The sequence below is a fragment of the Sander lucioperca genome, chromosome 11 (assembly GCF_008315115.2).
Source record: "Sander lucioperca isolate FBNREF2018 chromosome 11, SLUC_FBN_1.2, whole genome shotgun sequence".
NCBI classification, from domain to species: domain Eukaryota; kingdom Metazoa; phylum Chordata; class Actinopteri; order Perciformes; family Percidae; genus Sander; species Sander lucioperca.
This window is the reverse complement of record NC_050183.1, coordinates 34,656,290-34,675,129: the sequence shown is the minus strand read 5'-3', so window position 1 is coordinate 34,675,129 and position 18,840 is coordinate 34,656,290. Positions and strand designations below refer to the sequence as shown.

Below are 18,840 nucleotides of genomic sequence, written 5' to 3'. Positions count from 1 at the left end.
GACACATACATATACACAATGCTAAAAAATGTGGTCATACGTGGCCCAATTTACTTCCGAATGTGGTCTAATGGCGTTTTTCCATTACATGGTACCTGCTCGCCTCACCTCGACTCTACTGGCCTTTTTTGGATTTCCATAATGAAAAAAAAGTACCTGGTACTAGCTAACAGGTACTTTTTTTAGTATCACCTCCGTCGAGGTTCCAAACGAGCTGAGGCGATACCAAAAGCTGACGTGAAAACCTGCAGACTACTGATTGGTCAGAGAGAATCGTTTACTAATTACTGCGTCATCATTGCTAGCGACAGACGGGGGTGTCCTGAACAAACCCGCCATTTTTAAATAGTTTAGCCAGCGGTGCTCCCTCCAGCTTCTTTTGAAACAAAATTTGTCTTCTGGCTGTGGCAACGGCCACATGCCGAGAATCAAAATCAACACACCTTCGACGTTCTGTGTGTGTGTGTGTTGCCTTAGGTCACGGCAGTTTCCTGCGGCATTGCTATGATGACCAGCCACGCTCACCTCACGCATGAGGCGGTACTAAATCTGCAACGGAAAATGGAGGATGGGGCACCGCGGCCAAGCAGAGCTGGTACTAGCAGTGGTTAAGCGCCATATGCGATCGGAACATAATGCGTCCTAAATGCATTCACACCTGCACATGTCCACTTGTGATTGGATCACTCAGTTTACATTTTAATACCAGGAGAAAACTGGGCTTTAAATAAACTATCTGGTTGTGAGGGGGCTGCGTGTATCCTTGCTGCTATAGAGATTAACACAGCGATAAAGGGATGGAGATGGGTGATTCTTTAATGGCCCATCTGCGATTACAAAAGGATACAGACGCTCTTGGGCGTCAGACCCTAAAAAGCTAAGCGGTGCTATTGTTAAAGGCGCAACATTCCTGTCTTTAACAGGCTGTGTGAAAGGGGCTTTTAAAGTGTGGCTGCAACAGGGGTGCTTGTTCTGTTATTCACTTTTGACATATTATCCAGCCACAAATCCTTCTTAAGGAGTAGTTCATGCTTAGAGTTAGATGAGAAGATTAACATCAATCTCATATCTGTACGTTAAAACATTACATAAACACAGCCAGCAGTGGATTATCTTAGCTTAGCACAAAGACCAAAAGCAAGAGAAAACTGTTAGCCTGGCTTTGTCCAAAAGTGAAAAAATACACCTAACGCTAGCTAATTAGTTTTTAAAATTTTAAATCACAAGTTGTGGTTTCATGGGGAATTACATGCTGGACTATTGTTTGGCCTTGGAGTCTCTTAAGAGTTTTTGAGGTGCTGGTAGGCAGATTTTATTAATAATTGGACAGAACCAGGCTAGCTACTTCCCCCCTGCTTACAGTCTTGATGCTAAGCTAACTGTTTCATGGCTGTAGCTTCACATTTAGCATACGGATACAAGAGTGGTAACAATCTTCTCATCTAACTTGGCAAGAAAGCAAATAAGTCTATGTTCCAAACACACACATTTCCTGTCACTGCTACATGAAATAATTTGATTACTGAATGTGAATCTAAATGGAAGACTTCACTTAAGATAGGCCAGTAGTCATGTGTATGCTATATTGTATTTTATGTTGCCCTTATTTTAATTTCAAGAGACTGTTAGTTCACATGGACTGCAGCAGAAATGCAAAAAACAAAAGATATATCTTACATAAGTACATGTAATACCTTGACTTAACAATTCTGTATAAAGTGCATTAAATTTAAAGGACTTTGTCATACTGGTGTTTTTCTTCAGCTTTTCAAAATGTGCACAATAAGTGTACAGCCTTACATTACAAAAATGTATTTTTATAAGCAGTATTTTAATGTTGTTGACCAATAAAAATGGATTTGTTTTCTAAATGTCATTTCTTAGGATGGAATTTCTTAAAGTTCTAACTGCACAAAACCCCACGATTTATAAAATAAAAAAATATATATATATATTTTTAAAAAAAACGTACAATTTGATCAGATCAATGCAGTATGGTAAAAGCAATGGTGTTGAATTGACTAATATTTTAGAGAAAAAAATTATTATGTTTCTTAATATCATATATCGCATAGCCATACCATCTCCACAGTCGACACTGTGTCAATGCTTGAGTATGGTCTGGCTACACCGCTTATCACTCTGGGATAGGGGAAAAACTACTCTGGCTTGTTTGCATTTCTTTCAACCAAGGCTGTGAAAATGAACGTGATTATAACGAGTTAACGCAAATTCCTATTTTTTTGGCATTTATTTTTGTAACAGCTTAGACATTAAAGGGGAAAGAGAGGGGGATTGACATGCAGGAAAGTGCCGCAGGTCGGAATCAAACCCGCAGCCTCTGCGTCAAGGACTGAGCATCTATATGTGGGCATGTGCTCTACCACTAGGCCACCCAGGCAACCAACGCAAATTTCTTTTAATGTCGAGTCTCAAATACCACTTGAGCATTAAAAACTTGAGAAAATCCCTTTTAAATTACATTTAGAACAGTTAAAAAAAAATTGTGATTAATTTGCTATTAATCACGACTTAACTATGAACAATCATGCGATCAATCGTGATGAAATATTTTAATCGCTTGACAGCCCTACTTTAAACCAATCACAATGGTTTGAGCAGTGCTAAGCTCCGGATGCAGCGACAGTGCCCTTGATAGCGAAAGGGGAGGAGAATGTCTGACGTACGGCGCATGAGACTATCTGAAAGGTGTCAATGCACATTGCATGCTCCTAAAGGTGTTGTGGGATTAGATATTTCCTGCTGGCTGGTGAGGATTTACAAGGCAAAGAAGATTAGTCTATTATTATGCGCACATGATGCACCAATGAAAAAATTAAGTCTATAAGTGTCTAGAACAAAAAATGTGAAAGTTGTTGGGGCAAAATAAATAAAGAAGACCTCATTGCATAATTTTTCCTTCAAAATTTAAGAGCTTGTGACTGCAACAGGATCAGTCCTAGATTAAATAAAGAATCTGAATCATTATTCACCAAATACATGCATACAAAGAAGAAAAGTAAAATTAATTCATTTCAGATAAAAATGTGTAATAAGTGTAATAAAAACAATGCTAACTGGAACATATATATATATATATATATATATATATATATATATATATATATATATATATATAGTCCTGCTAAATATGTTACATTTATTATTTTTAATTTATATATTTTATTTTTTTACAGGGACAATGCACATTGGTCGACACTACTGTAAATATACCATTGTTATCCCTTAGGTTGGAGTGTTCACTGTGTGCAAAGATACCAAGAACAGAAACAAAGTGTTTTGAAGTATCTATGACAAAAAAGTGACAAAGCTATTAGAAAACACCATAATTGGTTCATTGGGTCATATAGCAATGACACATTGTGCAAAGACGAATAAGACCTGCATTAAAATCAAGGTAATTTGAAGTTTCTTTGTCGTGTTTTCACCCTTTTAAATGTAATATTTAAAAAACGTAGAATACATATGGCTCTACTAGTCTCTTAAGCGTTTCCTCTAGTGAAAGCTTCCATGTATATTTATTTTTGGAATAACAAAACAAAGCTGTGTACGTAACTTTAAATTACACCCTTTGCACTTTTACGACGGTCCCTAACTTCAGTGGGTCATCTCTCCTACTTTCAATCCTTGCAGGCTTTAAGCTATGTGAAAACATATCCTGTGCTACATCAAGAGAGATTTATCCGTCACATTACTACAGAACCGTTGCCAATTGATGGTCATGGTGTAACGTAGGCTATAGAGGAGCAACCTCGGTGAGTGTGTGAATAACATCAAGCCGGGTAACGTTACACTTCCAGCAGCTGTCGTGCCCGGCTGTGCCGCCAGTCAGAGGCGGGGGACCCGACCATCTGAAGCGGAGTGGGGGTAGTCAGCTAAGCTGCTTACAGCCCGGCCAGCAGGCCCACGGTTCAACTGATGCGAAGAAGGGACGGCTTTATCACCGCAGCGAAAGATGGCATACAAAGAGAGGTGTTGTTCGGTACTGCTAGCATCGACATAACTGGATCAGACATCCTGAAGGTGCGTATATCTGTGCGTTGAGTGCTGGTCTGTTATTTGGGTTATTCAAGGTCTACAAATAGCCCTAAATGCACCTCCAAATGCTCTAGCCCAGTAGTGGTACCAGGTTATATATAGCGTTGTGAAAAACAGCGGCTATAAAAATTAACCAGCAGGGCATTTAGTCTTTAGTGCCCTAATGTAATGTGAACGCGTCGTGATTTTCTCTAATGTAACTCAGATATCGGTGCTGCGTTTAAAGGCTTCACGGAATGAGGTCCACCTGCTGTTTTGTGCCATGGATGCGTCTTGCTGCTATACCGGTCTCAACCAACCTTGTTAAAAATAGTCACTTTCTTTCAACAAACAATATGTTAAACACAGTGGGGTCACAATTTTTTTTTATATTATTTAATTTAATTAAAAAAAAAAAAATAAAATAAATAATAATTATATATATTATGTATTCAATAGATTTGTTAGTATAAAGAGTTTTTACAGGCAACATATACATAGGTTAAGTTTAGGCCACTAAGGCAGTATGATGGGTATATGTGTGGTGGTAGTGAGTAGGGCTGTAACATGCATCAAGAATCGGTTAAAAATCGATATACAGTAAATGTGTAAAGATTACAACCGGTTGAGATTAAAAAAAAATAATCGTGATGCAATTTTTAAAAGGCCTAGGGCGTTTCACTGCTTCTTTTTTTATTACATTTTTGTTATTTAAGATAAAACACAATTTCAGTTGCACTTTTGATAAGAGGACACATCTGTTGTGCACAGTTTATATAAATAAAGGACTATTTTCAGTCATTTGTCTGCAACTCATTCTGTTAAACTAATCGCGAGAAAATCGTATTGTGGACATGTATCGAATCATGAGTTGAGTGTATCGTTGCATCCCTAGTAGTGAGTAGGGGTGGGAATCACCAGAGGCCTCACGATACGATATCATCACGATACTTATGTCACGATACAATATTATTGCGATTTTAAACATATTGCAATATTCTGCGATATATTGCAATTTTTTACCTTTTTCCCCAACATCAAATTTTTCCCAATTTCCAATTATGTCCCCAAAAGGAAACTTTGTCATCATCTGTTTTATCTAAGAAAGATACATTTCTCTGTTTGTTCATCTCACTTCAGTTTTATTGCTTCAAAATGGGGATGTCAAGCAGACAAACTGACCAACACATATATAATAATAGATCGATACTTGCCGTCTGTATATACTATGCTGTATCGATCCTACCCCTAGTAGTGAGTGCTACTGACGGAGCACACTGTAAACTCTGTGGAAGGAGGCTAATATATAGTAAGGCAGTAGTTAGTTGGCATGCACAGAAAAGCATGTTGCAATGATAAGTAATTTAAAGGGTGCGTTATGGATAATTAAGACTACATTTAGGTTTGCAGAATTTGTGTTTCACATGGCATACACTGTCTCTACAGACGTGTGTGGTGTGTCCCAGTTCGAGGGCAGTGTCATCTCTAAATCCATAACAATCTGACAAGGCTGTTCTCGCTGAGCCTCCTCTAAATGTGACTGGGAAATGCGGCCTTCCTTAAAAGTAGAGTGAGTGAATCCCTCCAGTCGTCAGTGTCCCAGAATCTGTTGTGCACTGGTCACATTGGCTTGTTCTCATCAACTAGTAAAGCCAGGAAATATTTATTTCTATCAGGAGTGATATACAAGTGACCAGAAAAATAATGCAAAACAATGGAGTACAGTTAATGCTATCTCACTAAAAATGTAGAAAATGAAATAGGCTATTAGAAACACATTACAATTTAAAATGATCCAATAGAACAACATGACAACAAACAATTGATTTATTTTATCAATTGTTTTATGGATATATTTATCATTAAACTGGTAATTTTTTTTTTTGCAGTTGATCATCATTTATATAAGTGAAAATTGACCACTCTGTAAACTAAGGTATTATGAAACTTTTTTTTGTATGATGTTTACCACTTGTCACCCATCCAATGAAAGTAGTGGTAAACATGGAATTTTTAGGTTTTAAGTTGGCAAGGAATTCCACAACATACCATTAGTTTCACCCAGGGGCGGATTGGCCATCTGGCAATTCTGGCAAATGCCAGAGGGGCCTGGCCATTTTTTTAAATGTGGGCCGGTCAGATTTCTTTTTTTTTTAATATACAAATAAATTGTCTTTACAGGCCAACAGCGCATAGGCTGTTTTTTATCGCTTGCATGATTTCACTATGGTCATAATAATAATAATTCTATTAATAATAATAATAATAATAATAATAAATATTAAGCATTTGGCCAGTCGGCAACAGCCAGCCTGGTCCCGAGATGGGCCGTCCGAACCATCCAGAGGTTACTCAAATTGGGACGTTCAGTCAAAATCAAGTACATCACCTTCAAACAGGATCTCCGTTTGCAGGGTTCAGGCTGTACCCGACCCTCCCGGTCATCATGCTGCTCTGGGGGACCAGCTGTGCAGTGAGAAGCCGCTGCTGACGAGCGCAGAGCTTCGCCGGAGCTCTGACTGCTGTCTGTCCGTGCGGCCGTCTGACGGCATCAATATTAAATTGAGACGTCTCGACGCGTTAAATAGTAGTCTAATTCGGTGTTTTGGTACAGTTGGTTTTAACACCTGATGCGAAGTGTAGGCCTATAGGAGTACACATGAAAACCCTGAACAAGCAGCATTGTTTTGCTCCGTCTTTCTGCTGTGCCCCATTCACGTCGTGTTTAGTTTTACACTATGTAGGTTAAACTCTGCAATTTATCCGCAGTTCACATGTATGCATGAACTGTGGTGGTCCATTACACTGTAGGCTATATTCAACGCCACTGACCATAAAGCTCTGTTCATGCTATTTTAAACAACTGGACCTTGGGGTTAAGTGTTGTCGTATCCAGCCCATGTCCCAGATGTGAAAGCCCCCTTACTGGACTACTGAATATAATAATATTCCATTATATTTTGTATTTTGAATTGTTAACTGCCACCAGAATTTTGTGATTTCCTTTCCATAAATATAGACGTTTCTTTACCATAAATTGGTGCCTAAAAATGTATCAGAATGCAGGAATTGAAGTCTTTTACCCTCAAAACTTTGTGTTCCCCCAAAGGCCAATTCTGAGCAAGGAAAAACCCTTAAGTATAATCACAGCCATAAAAACATATATAAATTGCAGAATTAGAGAGTTAAAACAGATGAAAAGATGGAGAACCAGACAGACAATATGTACAGTGTCAACAGAGAGAAACACGGACAATCGAACAGACAAACAAAGAACAACATACTGTAGAGAATGACAGTAACAGCATACAAACGGCATAAACAGGCAGTATGTGTAAATTTGTTATAAATGTGTGCTCTTTAAAAAGTAGTAAGTATTGTTTGCCAGTTACTTACATTAAATGTTTGAAAATCTTTTACATAAGGTACTGCTTATATTATTTCACAGATGTAATTAGTGAATGCACGTGTCCGTGGGTTGGGCTGCATGGGCATGATAATGTGGGCTGGTGTGGCTACAGTGCCAGGGCTGAATTTCTGTCCCAGTCCGCCCCTGCTTTCACCCTCTGTGAGATCAGCAGTACATGTACAACTATCTAAATACTGACAGGTAGTTAAGCTCAGGTAAAAGCTTTGTCCTGCAATAACACAATATTATTATTATATATTATAAATTCAAGTTCTTGAAAAAAACACAAAAACTTTTATACCCTGCTGGTCACAGCTAAAAATAGAATTGTTAAAACAAAGATAGAAGTCCTATTTAGCTTGAATAAAATAATGACAAGGTGCATACATCTGAAAATGTAGCCTTACTCAAAAAGCTGCCAAAGCCTATGTGTGAAAGCAGGGTGGCACAAGGGAAACTCAGTGGGAGGTTATGAGAAAACTATTCAATTAGTAAGTGAAATTAGAAATACAGATTTCAAAAAAATCTACTGGGATGAGAATCGTATTATGTATACTTTTTGTAATGACAGAAATCAAGCATGATGGTAATTCATATTCTCTTTTGCAGGAATGTTCAGCCTCACGGAAGTAGCCTCCCTGAATGACATCCAGCCGACTTATCGAATACTGAAACCATGGTGGGATGTCTTCATGGATTATCTTGGTATTGTCATGTTGATGTTGGCCATATTTTCTGGAACGATGCAGTTAACTAAGGACCAAGTGGTTTGTCTTCCCATTATGGAACAAACTCCAGAGGGGGCTGGGGGCTTTTTAGGACCCCAACCACCAGAGATAGTTGATAGTTTATGGAACAAAGAAAGCGCCGTTGGAGAGCAAGCCGCTCCTTTAATGGCTAGAAGGCCTCCTGATAGCATCGCCCCTACAGTTCACTTCACGCAGTCTGGTACTCTTGGGCAGCCTCAGCCTACAGGTGTCAGGACTAAGCTGGATTTTCAGCAGTATGTTTTTGTCAATCAGATGTGCTACCATGTTGCCCTTCCTTGGTATTCCAAATATTTTCCATACCTGGCTCTAATTCACACCATTGTATTAATGGTCAGTAGCAACTTCTGGTTCAAGTACCCAAAGACAAGTTCTAAAATAGAACATTTTGTTTCGATACTGGGAAAATGTTTCGAATCGCCTTGGACTACCAAAGCACTGTCCGAGACTGCCTGCGAGGACTCGGAGGAGAACAAGCAGAGACTGGCTGGGGCCTCCTCCCTCCTGAAGCATCTGTCAACATGCAGCGAGGAGGGGAGTCCAAATCAGTCCGTCCCAATGCTGACTAAACCTGGGCTCACGTTTTCTGCTGAAAAGCTTGTGAGTGAAGTTCCCGCCATGACCATTCTGGACAAGAAAGATGGTGAGCAAGCAAAAGCCCTGTTTGAAAAAGTCCGGAAATTCCGTGCCCATGTGGAAGACAGTGACTTGATTTACAGGCTGTATGCCATTCAGACAGTCATCAAAACAGTTAAGTTCATTTTGATCCTCTGCTACACGATGACTTTTGTTGCCTCTATAGAATTTGACCATGTGTGTGAGCCTGAAATAAAGCATTTGACTGGATATACAAAGTTCCACTGTACACACAACATGGCGTTCATGTTAAAGAAACTCCTTGTTAGTTATATTGCTCTTATATGCGTTTATGGCATAATCTGTATATACACACTGTTCTGGCTTTTTCGGAGACCACTTAAGGAGTATTCCTTTGAAAAAGTCAGAGAGGAGAGCAGCTTCAGTGATATTCCAGATGTTAAGAATGACTTTGCATTCCTCCTCCACATGGTCGATCAGTATGACCAGCTGTATTCAAAGCGTTTTGGTGTTTTTCTCTCTGAGGTGAGTGAGAACAAACTTCGGGAGATCAGCCTGAACCATGAGTGGACTTTTGAGAAGTTGCGGCAGCATGTGACGCGCAATTCTCAAGAAAAGTTGGAACTCCATCTTTTTATGCTCTCTGGGGTGCCAGATGCTGTGTTTGATCTCACCGATTTGGAAATCCTTAAACTAGAATTAATCCCAGAGGCCAGGATAACTGCTAAAATCTCACAAATGATAAACCTCCAGGAGCTGCACTTGTATCACTGTCCAGCCAAAGTTGAACAGACTGCTTTCATTTTTCTGCGTGATCATCTCCGGTGCCTTCATGTCAAATTCACAGATGTTGCTGAGATTCCAAGCTGGGTATACTTGTTGAAAAATTTAAGGGAACTGTACTTGGTTGGTAACCTGAACTCTGAAAACAACAAAATGATCGGACTCGAGTCTCTGCGAGACCTCAGGCACTTAAATATTCTGCATCTCAAAAGCAACCTAACAAAGATCCCGACAAACATAACGGATCTGTCTCCACATCTGATCAAGTTGGTCATTCATAATGATGGTACAAAGCTCTTAGTGCTGAATAGTTTGAAGAAAATAATGAATCTCGCCGAACTGGAGCTTCTTAACTGTGAGCTGGAGCGAATCCCCCATGCTATTTTCAGTTTGAACAACCTTCAGGAACTTGATCTAAAATCCAACAACATTCGTACCATTGAGGAGATCATCAGCTTCCAGCACCTTAAGAGACTGACGTGCCTCAAACTTTGGCACAATAAAATCATCACCATTCCATTGTCAATTAGCCATGTAAAAAACCTTGAGTCACTCTATCTCTCACACAACAAGCTTGAGTGTCTACCCTCATCGTTATTCACCCTTCCCAAGTTGAGGTACCTCGATGTTAGCCACAACTCTGTAGTGGTAATACCACTGGAGGCTGGCTTTCTGCAGAACCTCCAACATTTTGCCATTACCGGCAACAAAGTTGAGGTAGTTCCTAAGCAACTGTTCAAATGCAACAAACTGAGGACCTTATGTCTCGGCCACAACTGTATCTCCTCCATTCCAGAGAAAATTGGCCAACTATCGCAGCTGACACATCTGGAACTGAAGGGAAACTGTCTGGATCGTCTCCCGGCTCAGCTTGGTCAGTGCAGCCTCCTGCACAGGAGCTGCCTGATTGTGGAGGATCATCTCTTTGACTCGCTCCCCATGGAGGCAAAAGAGAGCATAAATCAGGACTCTAGTGCTTCTTTTCCAAATGGGTGTAAGTGTCTAAGTGATGGACGGTAGTCACATCCTACGTGGCATAAAATGTCTGGCATTTCATCTTGGGTGTAAATAAGTCTTTTAAAAATTAGAAACAGTATTTACTAGGGCTGTCAAAATAACGCGTTAATGTCGATTAATTAATCTGAGAAAAAATAACGCGTTAAAAAAAATAACGCAGATTAACGCAGATTAATCCATTCCATATTGACGTTTGACCCGGAGCCGTTCTAGCCACCATTGGACTGTAAAATGAAGGAGGGAGACGAGAATGTGCTGCCTGGATCATTAATTGGAACATTTATTTGTAAAAATCTTCTTCCTGCCAACCCTGGCTACCGAAATCTGAGCAAAAGCAGCTGCCGAGAGGAGCATCTCGCTGCAGTCTGCGGGAAGGCGGGGCTTGACATCAAGCCCCGCCCACATCCAAGTCAGTCTTTTTTTTTTTTTTTTTTTTTTTTTTTTAACCTACGTCGTCTCCCCATACGCTCGAACGGACCAAGACGGTAGTAAAGCTGATATCCTCTTGTTTCACATTAGATGACAGAAACTGATGTAAGCTAAACACAAACAACATTTCATGCAACAACAGTGAACTGTAATTGGGCCCGTGTACTTTTTCGTTCATTTGATTTCCGACTTTGAAACGAAAAGAGTGGTTCGGAAATAACGTAAGACTGCTCCGGTGAAAGCCTTGTTTTTATGAGCTTCTGGGGCTAGCTGCTAGCTAGCTCGGAAGCTACATCTGATGGAAGGCAGGTTGCTAATTAGCCAATGCTAAAAAGTATGGAAGTAGCCTACTAATTTCCCCTGCTTTCTATCAATATTCCTCAGTATTTGTCTTTTGGTGTAGTTTGCTAACGTGCTCGTAGACATGTAAATGAACTGTTTGCGTGCTAGCTAAGTCAACGGTCAACACCTTTTATATTGTAACGTGAAAGCTCAGGCTGCGTTAGCTTCAGCTAAACCACAGCAGCAACTTGCACTGCCCCGTTAAAATGCAACTTCAACCCTCGGATATAACGGTAATCACGTAGCGATTTTACTGTATCTAGACATCTGTATGTGTGTTCGACCTTTTGAAATACTTAGATTAGGTGTGTTACTGTGCAGGTAATATCTGAGGAGCATCTGGCATGATTGTGAGTTCTACTGAACCAGACAGAGAGACCATTTAAAGAAACAACACACCATTCTACTTTTGAGGGCTAAATTAAATGAAATATGGCTCGTTTTCCGTTTGAACACATTGTCATCAATATTAACAAGGTTTAAAATGACCCATTTTTCAAATTTGGATATCATTTCAAAATCAGAAATCAGTAGTAACTACATGAAAACTTCACTGTTGCATGAAATGTCATTTGTGTTTAGCCTATAAACATCATCAGTTTCTATCTAATGTGAATCAAGAGGCTATATCAGCTTCGCGTCTTTTTTTTTGTCTTCAAAAAACTTTATTATTCAAGTACAGATCCATAAACACATTGAAAACATTAAATGCATACATACATACACGAAAAAGGGGCGCATTAAATTTACATTAAAGAGGTTGTAAGGCATTGTAAATGTTCAGAGTCTGGATGGCTTTCTTATTTGTCAGTCCTTTTTTAAAGTTTTAAAATATAATTTCATGTCATTTTTAAATTGGTGACTAGCCTATTCGGTTTTCTTTCAGATCATTTACATTTATAGATATAAAATTTTCAAATAAAATTAAAAGATTCAAAATAAAAAACATGGCATTTATCCAAATAATTTTCTTCATAGTAAAAAATGCTACCAGGCTTTCTTGGTCCGTTCGAGCGTATGGGGAATGACGTAAGCAAAAAAAAAATGGCTGACTTGGATGTGGGCGGGGCTTGATGTCAAGCCCCGCCTTCCCGCAGACTGCAGCGAGATATACTTGGCTGCCGAGCTGCCGTCGGAAAAACAACACAGACAGTGCGTTCAATGAAACTGGTAAACTACAGCTTCGTGGTGCATTTGAAGTTATTGTAAATGTCCTTGGTGGTTGTTTTTGTCGTTCAACAGCAATTTACTAGTGAAATAAGTTATTGTTATACATTATTATTAAATCATTTAATTTTGACCATATGGCCTTAGCAATAAACAAGCCTTTCTTTAATGTCACCAACTGTTGTTTAGTACCCTTTGTTTTCTTTTCTTTTTTTCTTTTCTTAAAAAGTATCGGTTCAGGCACCGTTAATTATGTATGCGATTAATTTCGATTAATTAATCACAGAGTCTGTAATTAATTAGATAAATTTTTTAAATCGATTGACAGCCCTAGTATTTACATGGTACAGTACTGGTGCACCTCATGATGTATTAGTAACTTATATGACATACCACAGCACATACAAGGTCGGTAGAACTCTAGGATTGATCATGGCTGGTGTCATGTCTACAGTGGATCTATGGACATTTCTATCCTTTTGATCCTTTTTAGCTTTGTGATTTAATTTAATTATATTTACATTAACTAGATACACCTAATTGACCTCAACTTAAAAGGGACAGTTTACTCAAATTACAAAAACACCTTTCCTGTAATGGTATCTAACCATGCAGTTAGTTTAGAAATTTCTGCCTCCACCCAAATAAAATGGATCTTAGTAGATTTTGGTCTGCAGTGAGCACCTCACAGCAACAAGATATCATGTTTGAAATGATTCAACAGCATCATTTCTTCCCTGTAACAGTGGGATAAGACCTTGCAGTTTTTATTACCCCTACATTTTATCAAATAAATATTCTTAATGAAACCTGTTTACAGCAAGTGTATTGATTATCCAGAGTGACTGGGTCATTGCTTCTGGAAGATGTTGCTGTTGAAATGTTCAAGGCTGTACGCACCATGCACAAAATGCCCTTCCCCTCAATTGAGGCAGAAATTTTAAGTACGGATATCTCAAAACTTCACGATGATAGCGAGATATAGTAAGCAAATATGTGTTTATGTTACCAAATATGTTCTGTTTCTGTTCTGTTATTTGGGTGAACTGACCCCTTCAAAAAAATATTCTACTCAAGATCCAATTGCCAGCTTCACCCATTTGGTGGTATCAGACTGTCCTTTCAAAGAAAGCCGTATAGGTAGATTGTGCAAGCAGCCTATTATGACCCATATTCATGTTTATTGTTAGGTGGTGACCTCTAGTGACTGTAGTAATCATGGTGGGAGTAAAGGCGAAAGTCAGGTGACATAGTCTAAAAGCCAATTTGTGCTTCTGCGTTAAATAAACGCTGTAGCTACGTACGTAGGTACGTGGAGATACCGACCCTACGCCGTACCCTACGCCGTACCCTACGCCGTACCCTACGCCGTACCCTACGCCGGACCCTACGCCGGACCCTACGCCGTAGCCTGACTTGCACCTCTCAAAAAATTTAACTACACTTCGCTGTGACGCAAGTTGCTCCGCCGTGGCTTGGTAGCGTTGCACTTCCGTCTACTCATTTCCTGGTTCTCCTTCTCCATAAACAATATGAAATCATGGAGAGGGTTAACTTTTCCTGCTACAGATTTCCGACCGTGGTCAGAAAGCACATGGGGAGACATTTTGTTTCTCCCACTATGCCTCTAGAGTCGGCACTCGCTCCGAAGCTTATCACGTCCCTCTCTCACTCGCTCTACCACACACTCCCCACACACATGCCGACCCTGCTATTCTCTTAAAGAGATCGACGCACATACCAACTTACAAGTATAAACTTCAGGCCACTTAACGTAGGCTACGGCGAAAGCTCTGTGTGGAGCCTCCGCACAACCATAAATCAAGCTTAAGAGTACCAAAGTGGTTTGGGGTGGTGGATGGGTCAAACAAACCCAGGGCTCTCACCCAGGAGACAGCTGTTTGTGTGCCGCGTGAAACCAAAAGTCAATGTTGACTTTCTTTAGGCAAACCAACTTTGTTACGGATTTACCCAATCCATGATCTTTTCCTAACCCTAACCAAGTAGTTTTTTGCCTAAACTTACCCGAGCAGTTCCGTTTAACAACGTTAAACACGAGTTTACAACTACGACCGTTTCGCAACATAAAATAGAAATGTCACGTGTTATGGTCACACATTCAAAACTGCCGCCGTTGTCTAGGTTAGTGCTGCTGTCAGTGCCCTATGACCAAAAGGCACTGGTAAAAAGACTGGAGGTGGTCCACGGGTGCCTGTGGCTGCCAACTGCTCCTGTGTTGACAAATTTAATTTCTCTGTGAATGACAAGAAAAGCACCTTTAAACTTGTAGCACCTTTAAACAATAAAATATGCTGCATAAACAAATTAAAGAACTGTGTAGGTATAACCTAGTATTATTAACCTTATGCACTCCGATTTGAACATACCTTGTACTTTTACGCACCAAAATGATAAGGTTCCCATCCAAACCTTGTCACTACTTGAAAAGTCTTGAATCATGTTCATTATCACTCAGCGTTATCATTATTTTTGATACAGTTGATTTTTTTCAAAGGAGTAGATAGTACATTGTTTCCTTTTTTGTGTACAGCCAATCCACAAGTATGTTTTTTAGTTGTACTTTTGCTCACAATTGTTTTATTCTTGTAAACACTGTATTTTCCATGCATTTTGTGTGTTCTTTGTATGTATATATTATCTCATTGACTGTTATATGTTCTTCTCTTTACACAGCACTTTGTGAACCTGGTTTTAAAATGTGCTAAATGAATCAAAAGCTGCTTTTGCACCAAGAGCATATTTGGAGATTGTACAGTTAAATCTTGATGCCTGAAATACCTGACATTAATGTTTAAATTAATTTATTCATTGTTAAACAACAGTGTACATACAATACAATATTCTTACTTAGTGTTGTTACTGCTTAGAAACACATGACAACTAGGACACAGGGTTAAGAATGGGGTTTCTAAACGTTTTGACCAATATACACATTACATTCATATAAGTGTTTTTTTCATAAAAGATTACATTTTTACAATTTGGTATACAAGTTTGTATTCCAAAAATGACAGATTTGAACAGCTAAACATGCAAATCACTGAATAGTCTCCTGCTGTTTGGTAAAAATAAAATACATGAAGCAGTATAACACACAGTGCTCCTATACTTCACTTCTTCAGCCAGTTCATTCAACTGCTTATGAATGACATATATATTTTTTTCATAGGTGTATGATAACTAGGCCATAGTTACAGTGTTGTATTTCACAAAATACAAAATATATTCAATTATATATTCAATTATTCTTTCTTACTGATCATGCATAGCAATCTCTCTCTGTGTGTGTGTGTGTGTGTGTGTGTGTGTGTGTGTGTGTGTGTGTGTGTGTGTGTGTGTGTGTAAAAAGGCAGACAGAGTTGTTTGCATATGACCATTGAGGCAAATCAACAAATTGCACTCAAATATGAATGACTTAAAATAATTATTGGTACTATAATCTTGATTTTATCTTTTTTATCATGACTGACACATTTATTTTGACAAACCTACTACAATATATTTAGTTCATTCTAAATGCAAAGTATTTTGTTGTGAGTATTACAAACTCTTTTGGATGATACAGAGCTGACAACTAATTTCGCAACACATAACATTCTGTTTCTATTCTTTGGCTGTTCAGTGTGGGTTTGTGATTCTGATGTGGCCTTTTCCATCAGCTACAAACAAGACGTAAGACCTATTATGTCATGTATGTGACATGAGACTGAAGGGTCTCCACTGACGTTGCAGACAGAGTGACAGTAGGCCCACATTTAAAAAAAGATTCCTACAACCTCCCGCTCTGAATTCCACTAACTTACATTACTCCCCATTCCAAGTGGGGTAAAGTGGGGTTAAAATTGGTGAAAGACTAAAGCTGGAGAGAAATCAAACTTGGATAAATTCCGGCAAGAATTTTTCCCAGAGGTCCCTTTACGCTTGATTTCATTATGAAAGGCTGTGGATGTGACAGTGGAGGGCCTTCTTATAAAACCATACACAGATCTTGGATAGTGTTGCCCTCTGGTGGAAGTAAATCGCTACTATATTTTATAACCAAATCAGTTTTTGGTGCTGCTTTGAATCATATTGAACAGCACTGAGTTGTATACATTGTTTGGGATGTGGGCTAAATTATAGTTTTCAGCTGCTTACCAGACAATGAGTTTGTCCAGGTAATAGTTCATAATTAATTAACCCACACATTTCTTCTAAATGTGTAACTTTAATTGAAATGAATAGAGGAATTTGTGGGTATTTTCGTACACTACCTGCAGTTACAAATAAACTGTGCTACTCACAAACTCTGACAAATGTGAGGCTAAGTTTATACCAAGGAACCATGTCAATTAAAGGCCAGCCATGTTGTTTTAGAGCATAAAAGCAGCAGGATATGATCTTCAGCATGAGTCTCATTATACATAAACCCATGTGCTGAGGCATGAGGCAGGGAAACTACTACCTGGGGTACAACAGTTGTCCAGTTGTCCAAACATGCAAGTTAGGTAAACTGTAGACCTTGAACTGCCTGTAGATTTGAATACAATATGATGGATGGATAAATGACTCATAAGGATACTGGAGTGTCAAGTGTGAAAATTGGCATTACTTCTTTCTTTTCAATTAGCTGTTTCTGCCAGTAACAAGTAATTGTTTGTATTGAGGCTAAAGAATGCCATATTAAATGTATTAATTACTTAATTACAATTAACCACTGAAAAAGTCACAAGAATCTATTTTAGCATTTATAAGCTGTACATAATCAATAAGTAAATCAAATATATAACAAACTATAATGTAGTTTAATGTAGCTATAAGTGTATATTATTGTAGTTGTCAACAGCTATAACTCCTCTGAAGCATCCACAACTGCTGTACAAACTGTTATTGAATGCTTTATAACGTAATATTACATAGTTGTAATTTTATTTGATTTGTCACATTTTGACAACACGTTTAAAACTGTTTTAAACCTGCCTGTGAATGATTTGTACACATGTATAAAAAGTTCATTAATGCTACTGTCAGATTGTTCATGTGTGTAACAAAGTTATTATAGTTTAGAATTTTCAATTAGTTTTTATTTTATTTAAATTGTGACTTTTCAATTATATTTTAGTAGTGTTTGCTAGTTTTACTTTAGTTTCAGTTTTTCAAAAAGGTTTAGTTTTTACATATTTAGTTTTAGTTTGTTCTTGTTATGGGCATGTATAACGTCTCAGAAGTATGTAGCTATATAAACATACTAAATACATTGTTAGAGAACTGTGTAGGAATGGCCATGATGTTTATTATGTAATCTTTGTGCTAATATCAGATGTAAAGCAATTGCTCACAGCGCCATCTGCTGGAAGGTCAACACCATTCAGTTTCTGTAAAAAACTAAAACTGAATTGATTTGCATTCATTTTTATTTTGTTTTTATTATATTTTTAACCTGGCAATATAGTTTTAGTTTATTTTTATTTTTACTTGAAGGTTTTAGTTTTTATTTAGTTCCAGTTTACTTAAAACATCTTCACTGCTTATTTTAGTTTTAATTTACTATAATAACCCTGATGTGTAATCATACATTATTAAAAAGTGTTATCAAGCATTGATTAGCTGTATACCAGTTATGGATCTTTCATAAGCATAGTTATAATTATTAACAACTCCACTGATGAGCACTTATGTATGTAACAAATTAAGCCAAAAATGCTTTTATATCTGCTTACAACTACATTGGAGTTAGTTTTAAACTCTTTATGAAGTCTTTATATACTGTTTATAAATGCTTAATAGATTAGAATTATTCCAATGGCACACTTAAGCCTCCATTTAAATGTATTTACCTTTATAATACAGTATTATAAAGTCATCAATGGTTCTGATTTATTGCATGTATTTTACCCCAGTGAGCATTCTATTTTAGCCTAGCATGCTAAGCTGCATGTTCTGCCTGGCATACACAAATCTGAATTGCATACATCATCAAACCAGACTTGATTGTGACGATTGTGCCATTTGGTTCCTCGGGCCTGGGCTGGCAGGAATAAACACATGTCGTGAGAACTCTGGATGAGCAGTAGAGAGAGGATGCGTGACTTTAAGCCGGCTTGACACCGGGGTTGTTAGAAGTCTGCCATCAGGAGGATGAAGAAAACACACTGCCTACAGTCCAGCCTTCATTACTTCCTTGGAATCAAGCGATGGCCTTAGCGCTCGTCACAAACACTTAGCGTGCACTCTTCCCTACAGGACTGCACTGCCAGCCATATTTGTATGAAGTGGTCATCATGGAACCAA

General features: G+C 38.4%; 1 protein-coding gene across 1 annotated transcript; it reads left to right on the top strand.

Moving 5' to 3' along the window:
- The first annotated feature begins 3,522 nt into the window (after window positions 1-3,522).
- On the top strand, window positions 3,523-13,669 carry lrrc8db (leucine rich repeat containing 8 VRAC subunit Db). The gene is made up of 3 exons (XM_031318314.2): window positions 3,523-4,044; window positions 8,057-10,686; window positions 12,882-13,669. The coding sequence occupies exon 2, from the start codon at window positions 8,059-8,061 to the stop codon at window positions 10,612-10,614; it is 2,556 nt and encodes an 851-aa protein (XP_031174174.1). The 5' UTR covers window positions 3,523-4,044; window positions 8,057-8,058; the 3' UTR covers window positions 10,615-10,686; window positions 12,882-13,669.
- The last annotated feature ends 5,171 nt before the right edge of the window (window positions 13,670-18,840 follow it).

What these genes read in the sequence shown, in the direction of transcription:
- lrrc8db (XM_031318314.2), top strand. Translation starts at nt 8,059, where the DNA reads ATGTTCAGCCTCACGGAAGTAGCCTCCCTGAATGACATCCAGCCGACT.